This window comes from Oryza sativa, chromosome 8 (genome assembly GCF_034140825.1).
Source record: "Oryza sativa Japonica Group chromosome 8, ASM3414082v1".
NCBI classification, from domain to species: Eukaryota; Viridiplantae; Streptophyta; class Magnoliopsida; order Poales; family Poaceae; genus Oryza; species Oryza sativa.
In genome coordinates this window covers 25,202,200-25,221,392 of record NC_089042.1, presented here as the reverse complement: position 1 = coordinate 25,221,392, position 19,193 = coordinate 25,202,200, and the positions used below count along the sequence as shown (strand labels likewise).

The 19,193-nt window shown below is 47.4% G+C and overlaps 2 protein-coding genes and 1 long non-coding RNA gene across 8 annotated transcripts; 1 reads left to right on the top strand and 2 right to left on the bottom strand.

Annotated features, from left to right (window-relative positions):
• Positions 1–6,905: 6,905 nt before the first annotated feature.
• Positions 6,906–8,211, bottom strand: LOC107281836 (uncharacterized). Its single transcript, XR_001548003.3, has 2 exons — positions 7,775–8,211; positions 6,906–7,672 (listed from the first exon to the last, which is right to left on the bottom strand). It is a non-coding gene; the product is annotated as an uncharacterized lncRNA (long non-coding RNA).
• Positions 8,212–8,629: 418 nt separating this feature from the next.
• On the top strand, positions 8,630–11,316 carry LOC4345983 (uncharacterized). 6 transcript variants are annotated; one of them, XR_001548001.3, is made up of 9 exons: positions 8,630–8,830; positions 8,909–9,015; positions 9,674–9,742; positions 9,858–9,916; positions 10,084–10,144; positions 10,236–10,289; positions 10,630–10,932; positions 11,028–11,075; positions 11,179–11,316. XR_001548001.3 is itself a non-coding variant. In XM_015793100.3 (8 exons), exons 1-7 carry the CDS (start codon positions 8,695–8,697, stop codon positions 10,906–10,908), a joined length of 765 nt encoding a protein of 254 aa, XP_015648586.1. In that variant the 5' UTR covers positions 8,630–8,694; the 3' UTR covers positions 10,909–10,932; positions 11,028–11,316. The 6 variants fall into 6 exon arrangements, 3 of the variants coding, with proteins under 3 accessions (XP_015648586.1, XP_015648587.1, XP_025875642.1); XR_001548002.3 differs by having other exon boundaries at positions 10,630–10,940; XR_003238258.2 differs by having other exon boundaries at positions 10,630–11,075.
• Positions 11,317–12,256: 940 nt separating this feature from the next.
• LOC4345982 (receptor protein kinase-like protein ZAR1) lies at positions 12,257–14,806 on the bottom strand. The gene is made up of 2 exons (XM_015793277.2): positions 13,365–14,806; positions 12,257–13,281 (listed from the first exon to the last, which is right to left on the bottom strand). The coding sequence occupies exons 1-2, from the start codon at positions 14,710–14,712 to the stop codon at positions 12,656–12,658; spliced, it is 1,974 nt and encodes a 657-aa protein (XP_015648763.1). The 5' UTR covers positions 14,713–14,806; the 3' UTR covers positions 12,257–12,655.
• Between the last annotated feature and the right edge of the window lie 4,387 nt (positions 14,807–19,193).

The following is a 19,193-nucleotide window of genomic DNA, read 5'->3' as shown; positions in this document are numbered from 1 at the left end:
ATTGAGATGAGGTATGGCACATTTGAAGCTTCTTATGATAATTTGCCTCGTCTGTTAGCCACCATTGCCCAGAGGAATAATAATACTTACTATGACCTACATACATTTACATCGGTTGATGATCGAACAAAGAGTGTGCTGCAAAGAGCCTTTTTCTCATTGGGTGCTTGCATCAATGCTTTTGTGCATTGTCGACCTGTTCTATGCATAGATGGAACTTTTTTGACAGGTAAATACCGAGGTCAGATATTGACAGCAATTGGGTGTGATGGGAACAACCAGGTTCTACCTATGGCTTTTGCATTTGTAGAGAGTGAGAACACTGAAAGCTGGTACTGGTTCCTAGAGAGAGTGCACATTGCAGTGGTGCGTAGGAGACCCAACGTTTGCCTTATACATGATCGTCATGCGGGTATGTTGCGGGCTATTGACTACTTGCAGAACGGTTGGGATGAGAAGGGACTTCCAGCTAAGTGGCCTGATGTTCGGAGTCGGTGGTGCATGCGTCACATGGGTGCAAATTTCTACAAGCAATTCAAGAACAAGCATCTTATGGAGCTCTTTAAGAGGCTCTGTGCACAGAACCAAGAGAAGAAATTTAATGAGTTGTGGGACAAGTTGGATGAGTTGACAACGAAGCAAACAGACGAGCAATCTCGCAGACCACAAGTTGAAGGTGACGAGCCTCCCATACCTCTTGGTGCATTACATGATGACCCACCAACAATGAGAAAGAGGTCGGGGTCGTCCATCAGAAATTTCACTCAGTGGATTGAGAATGAGCCTAAGGAGAAGTGGTCTCTATTGTTCGACACCGATGGATCTCGGTATGGCATAATGACAACCAATTTGGCAGAGGTGTACAACTGGGTAATGCGAGGTGTTCGGGTACTTCCATTGGTTGCTATTGTTGAATTCATCCTTCACGGCACGCAAGCCTACTTTAGGGATCGATACAAGAAAATTGGTCCGTCCATGGCCGATAACAACATAGTGTTTGGCAACGTAGTGACAAAGTACATGGAAGATAAAATGAAAAAGGCACGGAGACATAGAGTTGTTGCTCAAGGCACACAAGTGCATCGGTATGAAATAATGTGTGTTGATAGGAGCAGGCGTGGTATCTATCGCAAGCAAGCCGTGCAGGAATGTGTCTTGAAGGCGGATGGTGGATGTACCTGCAGTTGTATGAAGCCGAAGCTTCATCACCTTCCTTGCTCACACGTTCTTGCTGCTGCCGGTGATTGTGGCATATCTCCCAATGTGTACGTCTCAAATTATTTCAGGAAAGAAGCAATCTTTCATACATGGAGTGAGGAGATATATGGGTTCGGGATCTCAGGATCTTACACAACGCTGAGTGGCAAAGTTTTTTATATTCTAGATCCATCTAAGTTAAGGGTGAAAAAGGGTCGACGCCAAACTAGACGCATCAGAAATGATATGGATAAATCAGAAGCAGGTGGGAGGACTTTACGCTGCAGCAAGTGTGATCTGCGTGGCCATACTTACAAGAAATGCCCGAAGAATGCAGAAGTTCCAAGTGGCGCGGATGCTAGTCCATCTGGACAGGCAAGTGATGGAAGGCGACCACTTGGTGAAGGAACAACAAGCAGGCGCGCAAAGCCAAGGCGTCGTCTTGCAGCAGGCGATTCCATGGTGTAACAATGCTATCGATTTAGGAAATAAAATGCTATTGTGATGTGATGAGTGTTCGGACTAAATACTTCTATCGTGTAATTTCAATTGAATGTTGTTGTAATGAGTACCTCCGACTATTGTTGTACTAGTAGTATTGTGAACTATTCGGTGTTGTATCATAATGTTATCATGATGAGTGTTCGGACTAAGTACTCATATCGTGTAACTGCAGTTATTGTTGTAATCAGAAATATTCCGTATTGTGACACTTTTGTTTGTTTGTACTCTTGTTTAATATGTGTTAGTAATTCACTTATGAACATTTATTACTTATGTTGAACTAATTATTTTTATGTTTCTGATCAATCTATCGGATGCAGGTATGGCGTACGATACACCGACGTTGTTCAATCGTGGCATTGACAGGAGCCACCGCTCGTTCTTGTCAGCAGTCGAGGGTGCACAGCTCGGCACCTTCTGTCCACGCACGTCGCGCGAGTGGTTGCGTGTCGACCCCCGTCACATTCCTTGGTACGCGTATGTTCACATTTCAACTCAACTTTGCTTTGTCTTGTACTTATGTTTTAAGTTTGCTCTATGAAGGTTGCGTGCGGCAGGCCTTCTATTACTTTGTAGGCTTGTTGAGGCGGCGGCGGACGACCGTGACCCAGCGAAGCGGTGGGATGCAAACCGGTCACTCCTTGCCGCTCTGGTAGACCACTGGAGACCTGAGACGCACACATTCCACCTTCCCTGTGGGGAGATGGCTCTGACACTGCAGGACGTGTCGTACCTGCTCGGGCTACCACTAGCAGGAGCCCCAGTTGGTCCCGTGGATGGTGTTTTTGGGTGGAAGGAGGATATCACCGCGCGCTTCGAGCACGTGATGCGCCTTCCACACCTAGGACCGGCCGACACCCTTCCCCCGTACTCTACCGTCGGGCCTAGAAAGGCTTGGTTGCTTCAGTTCACTATAAGTAAATAACTTGTTATTATCATACATGCTAATTTTGCGATCAACAGATTGTTTTGTACTAACATTTCATTCTTAATTGTAGGCGGACCTTCTGCACCCTGACGCTGATGATTACTCGGTCCGACGCTCCCTTGAGGCGTACCTGTTGTGGTTGTTCGGGTGGATGACGTTCACTAGCACCCACGGGCACACTGTGGATTGACGTTCGCGGATGCTCAGCCACAGGACGTGCCGCAGTGGAGCTGGGGTTCTGCCGTGCTAGCAGCCACGTACCGTGCCCTCTATGAGGCGTGCACGAAGACCGACGCGGGAGCGATCTTCGCTGGTTGCCCTATGTTGCTTCAGCTTTGGGCAGCCGAGAGGTTTGCCATAGGTCGACCAGTGGTGGACAGCGCACCCTACGGGGTTGGTCGCAGCGCGCAGTGGCCAGAGGACGGTCCCACGATGGGGATTTACTGGTGTCGACGTGGGGTTAGTGCAACTTCGCTGCGTTATAAGTTTATCGGTCGTCTTCTTTTTTTATCATCACATAACATGTCTAATTCCGATCATGTTTATTGCAGCGTCGTTACACTCACGTCCAGGTGAGACGAGGTTACCTAGACTTCGTGTTTGAGTTTGACCGTCTCCAGCCGAGCGATGTCATCTGGGAGCCGTACACAGAAGAGGCCGTCGCTGCGAGAGCACCGCTAGGACTTTCGTCCTTGTGCACACGCGACCAGGCTTACTGGCTCACCATCCTGCCAAGGGTGTTTGACATTTTCGTCGAGCCTCCCTGCCCGCGGCGTGTGATGAGACAATTCGGACTGAGGCAGGTGTTTCCGGGCAACGTGCAGCCGACCGTCCTCCCTGCCGACCACTCGTGAGTTCGGATGGTTCATTTCAAAAATTTTATGCTAATTACTTCATTGAGCCATATAATTTACCTCTCTTCATAGGTTGACTCGACGGGGACAGCTAGCAGGCGCACTTTGGGCTCCACGTGTACAGCAGTACGTTGACGACTAGGTGTTAGCTACAGAGGAGGTGATCCTTTTGCTGGTTGGTTTCCACCATGGTGTGACCGTCCTTTGTGCGATTGTGGGGATGGATGCATACTCAAGTCTTCCCTCATGATACAAACTCGGGGCAGGAGATTCTTCCAATGCGCGAACTTTGATCAGGTATGATTCATCTATTCGAAGTTCAAATGGATAAAAAAACTAACTTCTTCGTACACAATTTTAACATCTTACGCAGACATATCGTCCAATGTGCAACTTCATCGAGTGGGTAGACATGGAGAACCCACAAAACGATGGAACACGTGCATACCCACGTAGTGAAACAAGATCGGACTACCTAAGGCGGAAGGATGAGCATGAACGTCGAATTGCTGCTGAGGCTTTAGAATGGCAGGTAAATCCCCTAGGACTCCCCACGTGGCGTGAGCGTCCGGAGTGTCGTTTTGGTGACCGTTGTCAGGTCATAAGGTCCGTAAGGCACCAAACTCGAGGACAAAGGTGTTTCATGTGTCCAAACATTGTCGACGATGATTTCGTGGTAATTACAACTATTCTTTTCATCACTCCTCAGTACTATCATTAACTTAACTATCCCAAAATGGATGTACATAGGAGGATGTAAGGAAATGTCAATTCGTACAATGGATTGGCACAGTCAGAGTTACTTCCAGTGGCGGGCCGATAACGCAACCTGAACTGACCATACAGTTCATTCATGCTTGGATGGAGTACGAACGTCGGGTGGAAATTGCAAGCTTAGACTGGAGGAACAATCCATTAGGGTTACCTAAATGGTCCGAGCGTCCAAAGTGTGGGTGCAGAGATCGCTGCTAGGTGGCTACATCCTTTGCTGAACAAACATTTGGAAGGAGATATTTTGTCTGCCCCAATATAGACAACGATTTCGTTGTATGTCTAATCGTTTCCAAAATCCGCTATGATTTGCACAAAATTTCTACCCAAACTGAATAACATTACTATTTTTTCAGGGCAATCCAAGGATGTGTGGATTTACTCGATGGATCGACAATGTCACTCCATCATATCATGGCCAGAAGATAACAGAGTCAGAAACACAAGTAGAGTATCAACGATTGAAGGACCACGAGAATGCAATGCATTCTGACCGACCTAAAAGGGGCCGATAGGTTACCGCAGGCTAGATTCGTCGGGATCGACAAATTTGTACCGTGTATCGATGGCACTTCTTATCTATCTTATCATTACAATGTTTAATTATGGTGATGAATTTTTGTATACGTAAGACTAAGGGCCTATTTGGATTGCTACCAAAAATATGCCCTACCAATATTTTGGTAATTTGAATAGTACTTATGTTTGATTTGGATTGAAGCCTATTCATTGGTAATACCTAATCTAGATTTGGGATCATGTAGAACATTCTTCACTACAATTTTACATTTTGGTTCTATTTTGGTAGCAAACCAAATATAATCAAATGCAATTTTACCTTACCAAATATTTGGTAGTGCTAAAACTTGCCTATATTTTGGCACTACCAAAAAATTTGTAGGGTAACAATTCAAATAGGCCCTAAAAAATAATAAAATTGTATTTTTCCAATCTTGGAGATTTTAATCTTGTATAGTTTTTAATATAAAAAGATTTGATAACTATTGATATTTATAAAAAAAATATTTCTCAAATAAAGCACATTATAAAATCGCCCTCCCCCAGGGCGGCAAGGGGGCCGCGTGCAAAATTCTAGGCCCCCCGCCGCCTATTTGCAGGCGGCCCCCCGCACAGTGTAAAATCGACCTAGCGGTGGGCGGCAAGGGGGCCGCCTGCAAATTTCGTTGACGGCCGTCGCCCGAGAGCGAACGGTCGTCTGCCACGTTATATTCGCCGCCCTCTCGCCCTCCCAGAGGGCGGCGGGCGACTACTTCTGTCAATTTTCAAAATGAAAAATTATTTTTGTAAAACTTTTAATAAAAAAATTAAAAATAAAAAAATTCTTGAGAGAAGTCACAGGTACTTGGGCATGTGCAAGCAGCAGGATGCCCAGTCTTTTCTCATGGTTTCCCTAGGCTGGCCCAGCATACACAGCCTTGGGCTTTGCAATGATCCCACTGTACGTGCAATATTTAAACGGCATGGATCTTGCTCCGAATGTTTGATAACGATGCATGATGAATTGATGAGCTCTTGTTTATCTTCTCCGACGAGAGCCACCAGAATTTTGAAAAAGGGATTCTACCCGGGAAGAATCCATCAGATTAAGTTGTGAATTTTTATTTCATCCGATGCATAAGATGTTTTGTGAGCCATGTGGCTTCTAGTGTGGATGACCGTGCGAAACTGGTCATTCGCCCTTTCAACCTTTGAAGAAGAAAACCATAAGTAAATTTTATTCAACCCTAGATATTATGGTCTGAGTTACAAAAACTATAGGGGTTTTAGTAAATGACATATTCATAAAGTTCCACTAAACCCAGTTTAAGTTGATCCAAATACGAGCTTATATGAGCCAATACGTTTCACTGAGTTTTGAGTTTTTTTTCTCACCCTAACCATACTTCATCATAAGACTCGACAATATGGGGAAAGTTCTTCCTACCTCATGGCGATTCTTCAGACGTTGTGCTAAACCAGAAGAGGCGGAATTGTTGGCATGTTGTGAACTTGTAAATAAAATCAGGGGCGGATCTACATTGCAAATGACAGTGTTAAGCGACACTGATGACTTTCAATAAAACATATGGTTAAACTGTTTGTCCATATATTACAATACTACGGTCTAAGTATAAAGCATACTATGACACCAACGAACCAGTTTTTTGGATCCGGCATTGAATAAAATTCATAGTAGAATGGATTAGAATGCCAACGGAGCTGGAAACTGATTGTGCGAAGACAGTCGCAAGAATCGCATGCACAAAAAAAGAAAGATCTCGGTAGTCCTTCCTTTCTTCGAGATATCAAGGTTGCAAATTGCAATGGGTTGTCTTCGGAAGGTGCCAGTGCACCATACTATAAGATAGTGTTATAGGGCTGCTCATGAGCTTGCTTAATTTGTGAAACAGGTGGCTCATTACGCTGTTTGGCGTGATCAAGCTCTGTCTTATGTTCAGCAGATTGTGCAACAAAAGATTGTAATATTGTTACCTACTCAATAAAGCTCTCTTTCCCTGTTAAAAATAAAACAGAGACTAGCACAAACTGGACTAGAAGCCAGACCACAAAAGGTGCATTCCGGTCCAGTCCAAAACGAGTCAAATAAACAAGGAAAAAGTATACTTTGACTCCCTCAACTATCGCCCGAGTATGATTCATATCCTCCAACCACAAAACCGGATATATCGACTCCTCCAACTATTAAAACCGGTGTAAAACAATGTCCCTAGGTGATTTTGGAGGTGGTTTTGGCTGACGTGGCGCCTACGTGGCAGTCTTGATCGAGTCTTTGTACTACGTGGCGCTTACGTGGTATTAGAATAAAAACAAATTTAAAAAAAATACATAGGACCCGTATATCATTAAAAAAAATATAAATTGTAGGACCCACGTGCCATCCTCCCTCTGCTTCCCTTCTTCCTCCCCCTCTCTCACAGTCTCCCTTATCTCTCTCTCTCCCCTCGGCTTTTCTCTTCACCGGAGGAGCGGCGGTGGCGGTTTGGCGCGGCGCCCCGGCGGCGGCCTCCACCGGCGGGACGCGTACAGGTTCGGCGGCATCTACCTCCGTGGGGAGGGATTCCATGGCAACGAGAAGCAGCCGGTGGCCGAGATGCCCGTCGAGCCGGCAACGGTGACCACCGTGGTGCTCCCCGTCGCGGAGCCAGATCCGAACTCGCGCCACGATGCCGCCGTCGCAGCCGCCGAGGAGCCGGTCCATGGCGAGGCCGAGGAGGAAGACGAGGATGAGATGGCGAGTAGCTGGACTTCACCGGAGGGATGTTTGCGCAGGCCGTTCACATGCCGTCCGATGTCCGTCTCCTGGAAAAGCACAAAGCAGGAACTTCAACTTCATCTCCTCCCCTTTTGTTGCAAGGGGAACAGAACAGCAGAGCAAGCTCAGCAGCTCGTCCTCCGACTGTGAGGAAACAAACGAAAAAACGTGCAGCTCGTGTCAAATTTCTGTCGTTTCTTTGAGCGAATTCGTCGGTGAGGTGGTGAAAGAAAATTAAAAAAAAACCTCAGTTGCTGCAGCCGCCGCCAGCGGCGGCGTAGAGCCGCTCCACGATACCGTCGTATAAGCTCGTCGGGGCGGTCGTGCACAGCACAGGCCAGCGCGGCATCCACGAGCTCCCACACGCCGCCGCCTCCTCCTCCAAATGCCGCCAGCGCGCGGCGCAGCCACTCGTCGTCCCGATCCATCTCCCCCCTCGCGGCGGCGGCGGCGAGACCCGACCCGTTCGCGCCGGTGTATATATCGGATCTTTCCAACTCAGCGCCACACCTCACAAACCCCATCAACCAACCAAGAATCTGACACCAATCAAGAACCCAACCTCCCCATCGCCACTGCCGCCGCTCCCGACCGCCGCCGCCGCTCTGGTGAAGAGAGAGGTCGGGGGGAAAGAGAGAGGTAAGGGAGAGAGAGGGGAGGAAGAAGGGAAGGAGAGGGAGGATGACATGTGGGTTCCACAATACCATTTTTGTGTGCAAATGACATATGGTCCCACGTATTTTTTAAATTTATTTTTATTCTAATGCCACGTAAACGTCACGTAGGACAAAGACTCGGTCAAAACCGCTACGTAGGCGTCACATTAGCCAAAACAGCCTCCAAAACCACCTAGGGATATTGTTTGCACCGGTTTTGATAGTTGGAGGAGTCGATATAGGTTTTGTGGTTGGAGGATATGGATCATACTCAGACGATAGTTGAGGGAGTCAAAGTATACCTTTTCCAATAAACAAGAATAAAAGGAAACTAAGGCCCATAAACCATCCGAAAATATAGGCCCAAAAGATTTTCAACAAGCCCACGAAAACTTCGAACCATTTGGCCCACTATAACATCCGCAGCCCTCCTCTTGGAGCCTTTGGACATTGGACAGTTGGACCTTATCCCGGAGGAGACCGCAGCCGCCGCCGTCGCAGCGGGCGAGAATGGAGGCCGCCGGCTTACGGCTGCGCGCCCTCGGCCTGTGCCGCGGCAACCGGGGAGCGTTCCCCGCCGCGCATGGCGGCGGCGGCGGCCGGCTCCACCCCCGCCGCCCGCGCCTCGCGGGCGCCTTCTGCTCCCGTGCGTGGCTGAACCGACCCGTACGCCCCCGCCGTTCCTCCCGTCTCACGTTTCCTCCTCTCGTGTTTGTGTTTGCAGTTGCTACGACCGGCAACGGAGCCGCCGCCGCCGTTGGACCCGTCGGGAGCGGCGCCGAGGTCGCGCGCGCCAAGAGGATGCTTCACGTGGTGCTGGTCTCCCCTCTGGTAAGTTTTACCGCTCGGTTTGCAACTCCTTGTATACTCAGTGTTCGATGAAATGCAGCTGTTGCCTGTACTATTGTCATTAATCATCATTACTTTGTTCAAACGGAGGGAGAAGATTTGGTTTAGGAGTTAGGACTATCACTGTTGTGTCAGTGTGCGGTTTGGTCTGGTGATTTAGACCCTGTTTAGATGGGACTAAAACTTTTAAGTCACTATCACATCGAATGTTTGGACACAAATTATAAATATTAAACGTAGACTATTAATAAAACCCATTCATAATCTTGGACTAATTCACGAGACGAATCTATTGAGCCTAATTAATCCATGATTAGCCTATGCGATGCTACAGTAAACATTCTCTAATTATGGATTAATTAGGCTTAAAAAATTATCTCGCAAATTAGCTTTCATTTATGGAATTAGTTTTGTAAGTAGTCTATATTTAATACTCTAAATTAGTGTCTAAATATAGGGACTAAAGTTAAGTCCCTGGATCCAAACACCACCTTACTGATGTAGTATGGCTCTGTGAAAGTGATTTGGACGAGTGTGTTTAAAGCATCCTACCTGAATTTTCTGTTCTGCATGTGGAGAATAGATAGGAGACTTAAAAGGAGTCGCTGGTTGTCACTGAATTATAACTGTACTTCAATAGATCCCGGGAAACACTGGATCGATTGCGAGGACATGTGCTGCGTCAGCAGTTGGGCTGCATCTTGTCGGGGTAAGGTTAGTGCTTATTGATAGAACATTGAATGGTTTCTCTTCCTTTTACTTGTTCTGTTATTCATCGGGTACTATGTGTGATCTGAAAATTTTGTTTGCTGCAACGTTTCCAGCCATTAGGTTTTAAGGTAGATGACACGAAGCTGAAGCGTGCTGGATTGGATTACTGGCCGTATCCTACCGTTTTATACGTTCCACTTAAATAATGATACTTTATATGCTTTCTAAAGCACTCATGCTGGAAATCCAGATCCTAATGATATTTTCATGTATCTATTTTGACCTTTTAGTTTGAGTGATAGCAATTAGCAAATCTCAACCTTGACTGTACCTATTAAGATATGTTGTTGTCAAGATTCATGACTCCTGGAACGAGTTCCGAGATTATTTCATGAAGCAGGTATGTTAGATCAGATGTTCTCTTCTAAGGTTGCATCAATGTAGTTATCGAATATGTATGAATTTTGAACCTGTGTTTTTCTCTACATCAGGATGGAGAAAAACGGTTACTGGCATTTACCAAAAGAGGCACGAGCATTCATTCAGTGAGTAAATTACATTGATCTTTTATCTCTCTGTGAATCGTCAGGAATTTATATGCATTTTATCAAATCTTATCTAAACACTTAAATAAGTTAAATAACCATTGTCTTTTTTTAGTAATGAATTGTAGCTAATGGATACATCATCAACTGTTAGTCTGTTATATTTGCTTTGGTTTTCTTTAATGATCGATCGCACAAATGGACATTTCTATACAGACAAATTGACTTGAATATCTAGCTGCCACAGACATGTACAATTCAAAATGATATACTGATATGTGAGGCAGATTCTTCAATTAATTATGACGATTGTTTGACTGTTGTTCACATATTGGTTTAGGATTTCTCATATAAGCCTGGGGATTGGTTAGTATTTGGCTCTGAGACGAAAGGTTTACCACAATCTGCCCTTGAGGACTGCTCTAGAGAAGGCCTAGGTGGTGGAACTATACGAATTCCAATGGTGGAAACCTATGTCCGGTGCCTAAATCTTTCTGTTAGCGTCGGAGTAGCACTGTACGAGGCAGCTAGACAACTCAACTATGAACAGCTCCATTATCAGCCGGAGCTCCCGGAAGAAGCGCAAGGACTATTCCCTGCCGAGGACATTTATGCATGAGAACACCTACTTGAATTTTTCATGGTACACTCGTAAGAGTTGACACACTGTTGCTTCTGAATTGAATGCCTCAGATCCTACCATGTGATTTTTACTTGCGAACATTTCATTTGGAGCAGGACGATATCATGGGATTCCCTTGCAAATTCAACCTGTTCATTGTCGAGGTATTATTTACATGTTGTATTTCAAAATGTGAACTGGACCCCTGAATCCCTGATGTTGTGGTCAAAGAATCATTTTCATTAGTTTCATATATACTGGTTGCAGTCAGAAGGTAATTATCTAGGAGTATGATAGTAAGATGGAGCCTCTTCTGACTTGTCCCACACTGAGCTGTGCACTTGTACTGAAACAATTAGTTTGTCCATTTGCATGCATATGCATAGTTGTTTCATTTCTGTTAAATCTGGTGACGAGGGTTGGTGAAGAACTTCACTGCTATTTAAAACTTCTGTCTGCTCAGTGCTCACGAGCCAACTGAAATAGACCCCATCTCAACTGTGAATTGTTTTGTTGGGGTGTCTGCTTGGCCTGGACTCTCGAGGACTATAAATGCCTTGTTCATCAGCAATTTGTCACTCTTATCTGGAAATGTTATGGTTGTTGTTGGTCTTAACTTAAAAGAACGGCGTAGCGTTGTATTTGTACAATATTGTTTCCATCTTCCTGCTGTGCAATAGTAACGAACTCTCCTTTTTTTTTTTTTTGCGGGGGTAACGAACTCTCTTGTTTCTCTATGCGTGGCTGCTTAATTGGCAAATGGACCAGAAATGGGCATTTCAGTTTCTGGAATCTGGAATTATTAAGTTGGAAATTTCTGTTAGTTTTTTTTTTGAACGAAAGTTTCTGTTAGTAGTCACCTGTACCTGAAAATTTTGAGATGATTACAGTGTGAAGATCTAAGCTAAAAACTTGATTTGCCCCAAGTCTCCAATTATTGGGCTCAACATTGGATCCTCCTGATGTATGCATATGATGGCTCCAATGATAGAAAAATCCAACCTGATGCAGTCCAATGGTTGTTCTTCAACAAGGCTCCTAAGCTTGTCATTGTTAACAAAAGTAGTACTACTAGTAGTATACTCCAGTATGCTTCTGCCATCATATCAACATGGAAATTAAGACTGTACTAGCCGGATTTGGGACTAAACTGCTGTCAATCTATCCCTAGCCCTTGCGTGCTGCTGCCTGTTATGCATGCACAGATGCACAGGCGAAAAGACACAACAACCTGGCTAAATGGATGCAACGCTCTCGTCAGTGTCATTGTCGCATCTTTTCAGGGTCAACTGTGCCAAAGCTGAAGATGACAACATTGTGCTCGCCGTTCTCCAATCCAAGCTTGTGACCCCAAGAAAGCGGAGAATTTTTTTTTCAGCCACAAAAGCATAAACAGGACATGCCATGATGCCAAAAACACAAGAGGAGAAAAAGAAAACGGCAGATACAATTGTTTGGAAGGGATCAATCGATTACACTTCTGCAGAGGTTGCAGACTTGCAGCCGATGATGCAGCTAAAGAAGAGTGTCCACTACTACTGCCTACTGGAGCAGATCAGCGAATGATCCTGATGATTCTTGCTTCGTTTTGCCATCTCAAACCTCGCATTGGCGGCGATTAACAGTAATAATCTACAGAATTTGAAGTTCTTGTAAGCTAATGGTGGTTACTGCAAGTGACACAGGCTTTAGCTTGTAGGAGTAGTGTTTTGAGCTCGATTAGGATGGTGGAGAGATGGCCGGATTAGGCGTTGATCCGGTCGAGGCTCTCGGCGACGGCGCGCATGCGGGGGCGCAGCTCGGCGTCGGGCTCGGTGCAGCCGAGGGCGACATGGAAGACGGCGAGCACCTGCTTCTTGGCGTGCACCTCGCCGAGCAGCGTCGGGTCGACCACCTCCGACAGCGGCCGCTCCTCCTTGAAGGCGCGGCGCACCCACGCCTCCAGCTCCAGCCCGCCCTCGCCCTCCGTCGGCTCGCGCCCGGTCACCGCCTCCAGCAGCACGACGCCGAGCGCGAACACGTCGCCCTTCTGCGTCGCCGCGGCGGCCGCGCCGCCGGGCGTGCGGAGCTCCGGCGCGACGTACGCCAGCGCCCCGCCCCCGCCGCGCAGCGCGCACGCCGCGCCGCCCAGCTTCTTCGACTGCGCCGCCGCCGCCTTGTGCGCGCCGCCGGCGACGAGGCGGGCGAGGCCGAAGCCGGAGACGTGGGCGCGGAGCTCGTCGTCGAGCAGGATCTTGGATGACTTGATGCACCCGTGCACGTACCGGCGTGGGCTGCACTCGTGCAGGTATGCCAGCCCCCTCGCCGCGCCCTGCACGATGGACAGCCTCATCGACCACGGCAATGGCGTCGGCGACGCCGTCGGGCCACCTGAAACACAAACAAACACCGCGTTAGCTGCGGATCAAGTGGAGTAGAAGAAGGAATCGGCAAGAACAGATTCGTGGCGTCACCGTGGAGAGCGGAGTGGAGGGAGCCATTGGAGAGGTAGTCGTAGATGAGAAGCTTCTCGTCGGGCGCGTAGTAGTAGGCGCGGAGGCGCGCGACGTTGGGGTGGCGCGCGCGGCCGATGGCGGCGGCCTCGGTCTCGAACGCGCGGCGCCGGCGCCACCCGGAGTCGGAGCCGCCGTCGCCGTCGTCGGGCTCGCTGAGGCGGCGGACGGCGACGGCGGGGCCGTGGCCCGGGACGACGCGGTACACGATGCCGCCGCGGCTCTTCCCGACGACGAACGCGGACGCGCGGAGCAGCTCCTCCAGCTCCATCCCGAACCCGTCGTCCACCGCCACGAACACCTCCCCTTCCTCCCCGCCGCTGCGCCGCTCCTCGCTGCCGGCCAGCGTCACCGCCCCGCTCTTATCCTTCGCCGACTCCTTCTCCTCGTCCCTCGCCGTCGCCGCCGCGCACCGCCGCCGGCACTGCCACTGCAGGATCACCCCGGCGACGATGGCAACCACCACAATGGCAGCAAGAACGGGCACCGTCGGCGACGACCGGCGCCTCGGTGGCCTCCCGACCGCCGCCGCCGCGCCGGGGTTCATGCCACCATTCGCCTCGGGGATTCTTGGATCTTCCTTCTCACCGGCGCACTCCACCTTGAGCGGAAACCCGCAGAGCCTCGGGTTGTCGTCGAAGGCGGTCGGGCCCTGGTTGACGAGGGACCCCACCTGCGGGATCTCGCCGGCGAGGTCGTTCCCGCGGAGGTCAAGGCTCACCGCCACCGGAATGCCGCCGAACTCCGGCGGGATCCCGCCGGTGAAATGGTTGTAGCTCAGGTTGAGAACCCCAGAGAGACGAGGAAGCCCGGCGATCGCCGGCGGCAGCGAGCCGTTGAGCTGGTTGGAGGACAAATCGAGGCGGGACAGCGACACGAGCCGCCCAATCCCCGCCGGAACCTGGCCAGAGAGGAGGTTGTGGGCGAGGTCGAGCGCCGCGAGCTTCTGCAGCGCCGTGATGGCGACCGGGATCTGGCCGGCGAGCTGGTTGTAGGGCAGGGACAGCGTCACCAGCTCGGACAGCAGCGACAGCTCGGATGGGAGGTAGCCCGCGAGCGAGAAGTTGGCGAGCTCCACGCCGGCGACCCTGCCGCCACCGCCGTCGACGCAGGTGACGCCCGACCAGCCGCAGGGGTCGTTGTCGGCGTCCCTCCACGTCGAGAGCGCGCCATTGGGATCCTCCGACACCGCGAACTTGAGCGCAAGAAGCGCCAGCCCGTCCGTGTTCAGCGCAGCCGCCACCTCCACGCCGAGCACCACCACCACCACCACCACCGCCACCGCCGCCGCCCGCGCAGCTGCCGCCATTGCGACGGAAGTGGCCGCTCGCTTCCGAAGCTACCAATTTACAACCCTGCCACTGCCATGGCTGCGGAGAAGGCAAGAAGAAGAAGACAACAACGAGAGGCAGAGTAGGGAGTGAGCTGGGTTTAGGGGAGTGAGATTTAGGCGCGAAATGACGGAAATACCCACGGAGGGGTAGTTGGCACATGTGGACTCCGTGGTGATTCCTGGGAGCTGTGAGGGGTATTTTGGGTATGGGGATTTGAATGCTGTGGCGCACGAGGAATAGCGCTGGAGATGAGGTGGACTGGTGGATTCGAAGAGGGGGGGGTGCGACTTTTGCTAAAGTAATTAAGCGTGTTTGCATGTGGGAAATCTCAAGGGTTAATAGTTGATCCCCATGATTAATCAACCGATTAGCTGCCGCGAGTGAGTCAGACACTGTGCGGTGGGCCCATCGTGTCAGCCAGCACTCCCCCGGTTCAAATGCAGAAACGCACATGCCGGCCCTGTATAGACGGACTTAAAGTCCCTATCACATCGGATGTTTGGACACTAATTATAAATATTAAACGTAGACTATTAATAAAACCCATCCATAATCTTGGACTAATTCACGAGATGAATATTTTGAGCCTAATTAATCCATAATTAGCTTATGTGATGCTACAGTAAACATTCTCTAATTATGGATTAATTAGGTTTAAAAAAATTGTCTCGCGAATTAGTTTTTATTTATGTAATTAGTTTTATAAGTAGTATATATTTAATACTCTAAATTAGTGTCTAAATACATGAACTAAAGTTAAGTCCTGATCCAAACACCACCGTATACTACTAGCACTACAGTAATCTTTTCTGCAAATTTTGAAATTTGCACCTGGAAGGAAGGGGGAGAGAGAGCGCTTCAGATCTGTATTGCTAGTAGTGTTATATTTATCTATAAATTTAGAGCATGTACAATAGTAGGCTATAAGCCAGCTGTAAATATATTTTAAAGAGATAAATAAGGAGAGAGAAGGGTAGCGGGCTATAGATTTGTAGTCAGCTGTAGCACGAACTCTAAAACACAGTGTGTGTATGACAAGTGGGATGAATTAATAGTGTAGTATGTAACTACTGTATGAATGAGCTATTAGATTGGTTATAGATGAATTGGAGCTGATAGTTGGCTACACTATTAAACTTGCTCTTAGTTAAATTTGAAGCAATTTAATTTTGATTAAAATAAAAAACATATTATAATGGAAGTAGCATTTTGACACGCCACGAGGATTAGGGAGTGTATTAAAATTAGGTTTGGAAGCTGCTGCTGTTGCGAAACCCGGGTCGCTGACAGTGGTGTGCGTGTGTTTTGTGCTGATGCGTTTGCGTTGCACGGTTTGGTGGGCGTGCATCGGGAAGCGCGGCGTGGTAACGCGACAGCGGAGCGGTAGCGGCCAGAAGAGAAGGGTGGGGCAGCGCACCACCGGGGGTGGCTCGCCTCACAAGACGGAGGCCGGGCCTTTTGTCTCCTCTCCTCCCTCCCACACCAGTTTTTGATTTGTTTTGGCTGTGTTTAGATCAAATTTTCAGTTTTTTTCATCACATTAACACGTTATACACACACAAACTTTTCTGTCATATCGTATCAATTTTAATCCAAACTTCCAACTTTGGTCATTTGTTGAAACATTAGGGCAGTAGTAATATACTAATATCCAGAAACTTCTTTTGAATCTTTGAATGATGGGGGTATGTACAGCCCCATCATTTGGCTGTTGGGAGGAAAAAGCAAAACGACATATTTGCAAATAAAAAATAATTTGTAAATAAAACTTTTATATATATATGTGTTTTTAACGATCTAAAAACAAACGCTGAAAAGTAAACAACGATAATTAAACTCCAAAATTAACTTTAAATTTAAAGTTGAAAATTTAAATTTTATCTAATAAGTATAAAAGAATCGGTAATGTACTGATGACTGAACCAAGGTGGAGTAAAATTTTTACAGTACACTTTTATCCACCCTGAAATGTGTTATATGGGGCCCACAAGGCACAGTGCACCATAGAGGGAGGGTCCCTCTTGACGGACAAGGACAACAACTCGCTCTATAGTTGCTACAGAGACGGAGAAGAGAGAACCTCGTTTTGCAAGCTCGTCAATGATACAGCCCGGTCTTTCAGGGACAACGGAACGGAGGTGTGAGCTCTCGGTGATTTCAACGGGGAAGATCCCGAACCGTACCGTTGAAATGCAAAGTAAACCCGTGGAGTTTACTTTTTGTTTTGATTAGAGCACCCGCAATGGTAAAGTAAGGTGCTCTCTATAAAACATGTACATCTCAGCAATATACTAGATTAATAGTAAACCACCTCAATAGTATGTCTACATGGGTATCTATAGCTCTCTTATGCATTGCCTCGTTTTTCTCTATAGACTATCTCTAAGTTAATAGATAGTTTTGCTCTCTCTCTCCATTTAATATCTTCCATATAGGAAAATATGCTGACATGAATCTCTTGTAGAGAGCATATAGATAACCATTGTGGATGCCCTTAGTACTGTACTAGTAGCGCACTAGCGTCCACGAAATTACTGGGCTATTCTAGCTGAATCTCGCGTATGGATAGTTTGAATTCTCTAAAATAACACATTTAAATGTTCCATGAGGTTATATACAGAAATGTCACACAAATTCTTTCTTTTTAAAAGAGTAAATGGCAACAAATTCTCTAGTGAGGATGGAAGTGAAAGCAAATTAAGGCAATATTCACCAAACAGAATATAGAGTTAAGATACCATAACACAAGGTGAAGTAATTTATAGCAGAAAATGACCATTCATCAACCTAAAAAGAGATATAGGGACCCCTAATTCTCAAAACCAGTGCAGATTGACTTCCTTGGTATTTTTGCAAAGCGGTCTCACCTGAAATGGCACTCTTATCCAATCCTCATCCGACGTAGCTCCTTTGTGGTGTTCATGCGGCATCATGGTCAGAAAAAAAAAGATAAAACAACATGTAAGTCTCTCAGAAAAAGAAAAGAAAAACAGTGTAACCCACATGTCATCCTCTCTCTATACCCTCTTATTTTCTCCCTCCCCCTCTTCTCTTCACTTGTCTCTATGTGTTGAATTGCGGTTTGTCCACTCGACCAAGGAAGCCGACGTAGCCAGTGGTCAGCTAGGCAATACCATACGTGTGGTGGTTGGTAGTTGAGTGCGGAAGTTGAGGAAGAAGCGGTGAAAGCACAAGCCAAAGGCAAACATTGTGACAGCAACGTTTTGGGGAAAGGGCATTGGGCAACTATCAAGACAAGGAAGTCCGGGCACAACCAATAGAGTGTAGAGAGCTTAGGAAAGGTTCCACAATCGCTAGCACTAGGCACAACAACGTCGGGAGGGTCGGAGGCAGGGTGCTTAAGTCGAAGGCAGAGTCCAAGGCTGCGCCTACCTTATATATTAGAGGAAGAGGTGAGGGTGTTAGGGCTATTGCTCGAGTGGCCATGAGAAAGTAGAGGCCTAGGAAAGTGGGCATGTTGCCGTGAAGGTAGCCCAGGACGGCGACGATGCAGATCCGGGTGCAACTAAGGCAGATCGGGGAGCGATGACGAGGATGGGGCCTCCCAAGCGGCAGTGCCTCGTAGTTCGGCACACGCAGAGCTCGTTGGTTGGAGAGGATGTCGACGGTGAGCGCTCACCTCCTCAATCGATGGTGAGAGGGTGTGGGGGAGAAAGAGGGAAAAAGGAGAGATAGACGAACGAAGGATGAGAGAGGGGGGGGGGGGGACATTGACATGTTGTCAATGGCTTTAATATTTCATGAAGATGATATACTTGATTTTGTAGCTAGGCCCTATTCGAGTTCATTGAAGATGAAGATTAATTATATGCACACAAAACGAGAAAGCTATTAGTGTATGATTAATTAAGTTTTAATTATTTCAAACTAAAAAATAGATTTATCTGATATTTTTAAGCAACTTCTATATAGAAAGTTTTCGCACAAAATATTTTAACAATTTGAAAAGCATGTTAACGAAAACTGATGTAAAATCTTAATAGAAAAAAAGGGCCTTAAAAAGGTATGAACCAGATTTACGCTTCCAACATTTCGCTTCTATCTGCCGCTTATAAGCCAAAACTTAATTTTGTAGTTGATTTTGTGATATTTTTTTTCATCATAGTTTATTTTGCAGCCTCTGTTTTTTAATCGCTATGAAGAGATATATAAAAGTTTTATGTATAAAATAAGTCTTTAGTTGTTAATAAGCCGCACAGCTTTTGCTTCTTAAAAGCCAAACTATGGGAGCCTTAGCCAATAGTTTTTTTAGACGGGGCCTTAGCCAATAGTTGAGGGAGTTAAGATGGATTTAACATCAAATGTCCCGAGAATTGACCCCTGCCCATCTCTCGGTCTCCCCCTCAAGAGTTCGTGACGGCCCACGTGCCTTCATGTATGGGCTTTGATGGGTCACGTGCTTCCACACACGCGGCCCACAAAATGCAAGGAGGCA

Excerpts from the sequence above, each read along its gene's own strand:
- LOC4345983 (XM_015793100.3), top strand. The coding sequence starts at position 8,695 with ATGGAGGCCGCCGGCTTACGGCTGCGCGCCCTCGGCCTGTGCCGCGGC. Across the intron at positions 9,016-9,673 it reads TGGTGCTGGTCTCCCCTCTG|ATCCCGGGAAACACTGGATC; the intron begins GTAAGTTTTACC and ends GTACTTCAATAG. Across the intron at positions 9,743-9,857 it reads TTGGGCTGCATCTTGTCGGG|CCATTAGGTTTTAAGGTAGA; the intron begins GTAAGGTTAGTG and ends CAACGTTTCCAG.
- LOC4345982 (XM_015793277.2), bottom strand. The coding sequence starts at position 14,712 with ATGGCGGCAGCTGCGCGGGCGGCGGCGGTGGCGGTGGTGGTGGTGGTG. Across the intron at positions 13,282-13,364 it reads CCTCCACTCCGCTCTCCACG|GTGGCCCGACGGCGTCGCCG; the intron begins GTGACGCCACGA and ends TTTGTGTTTCAG.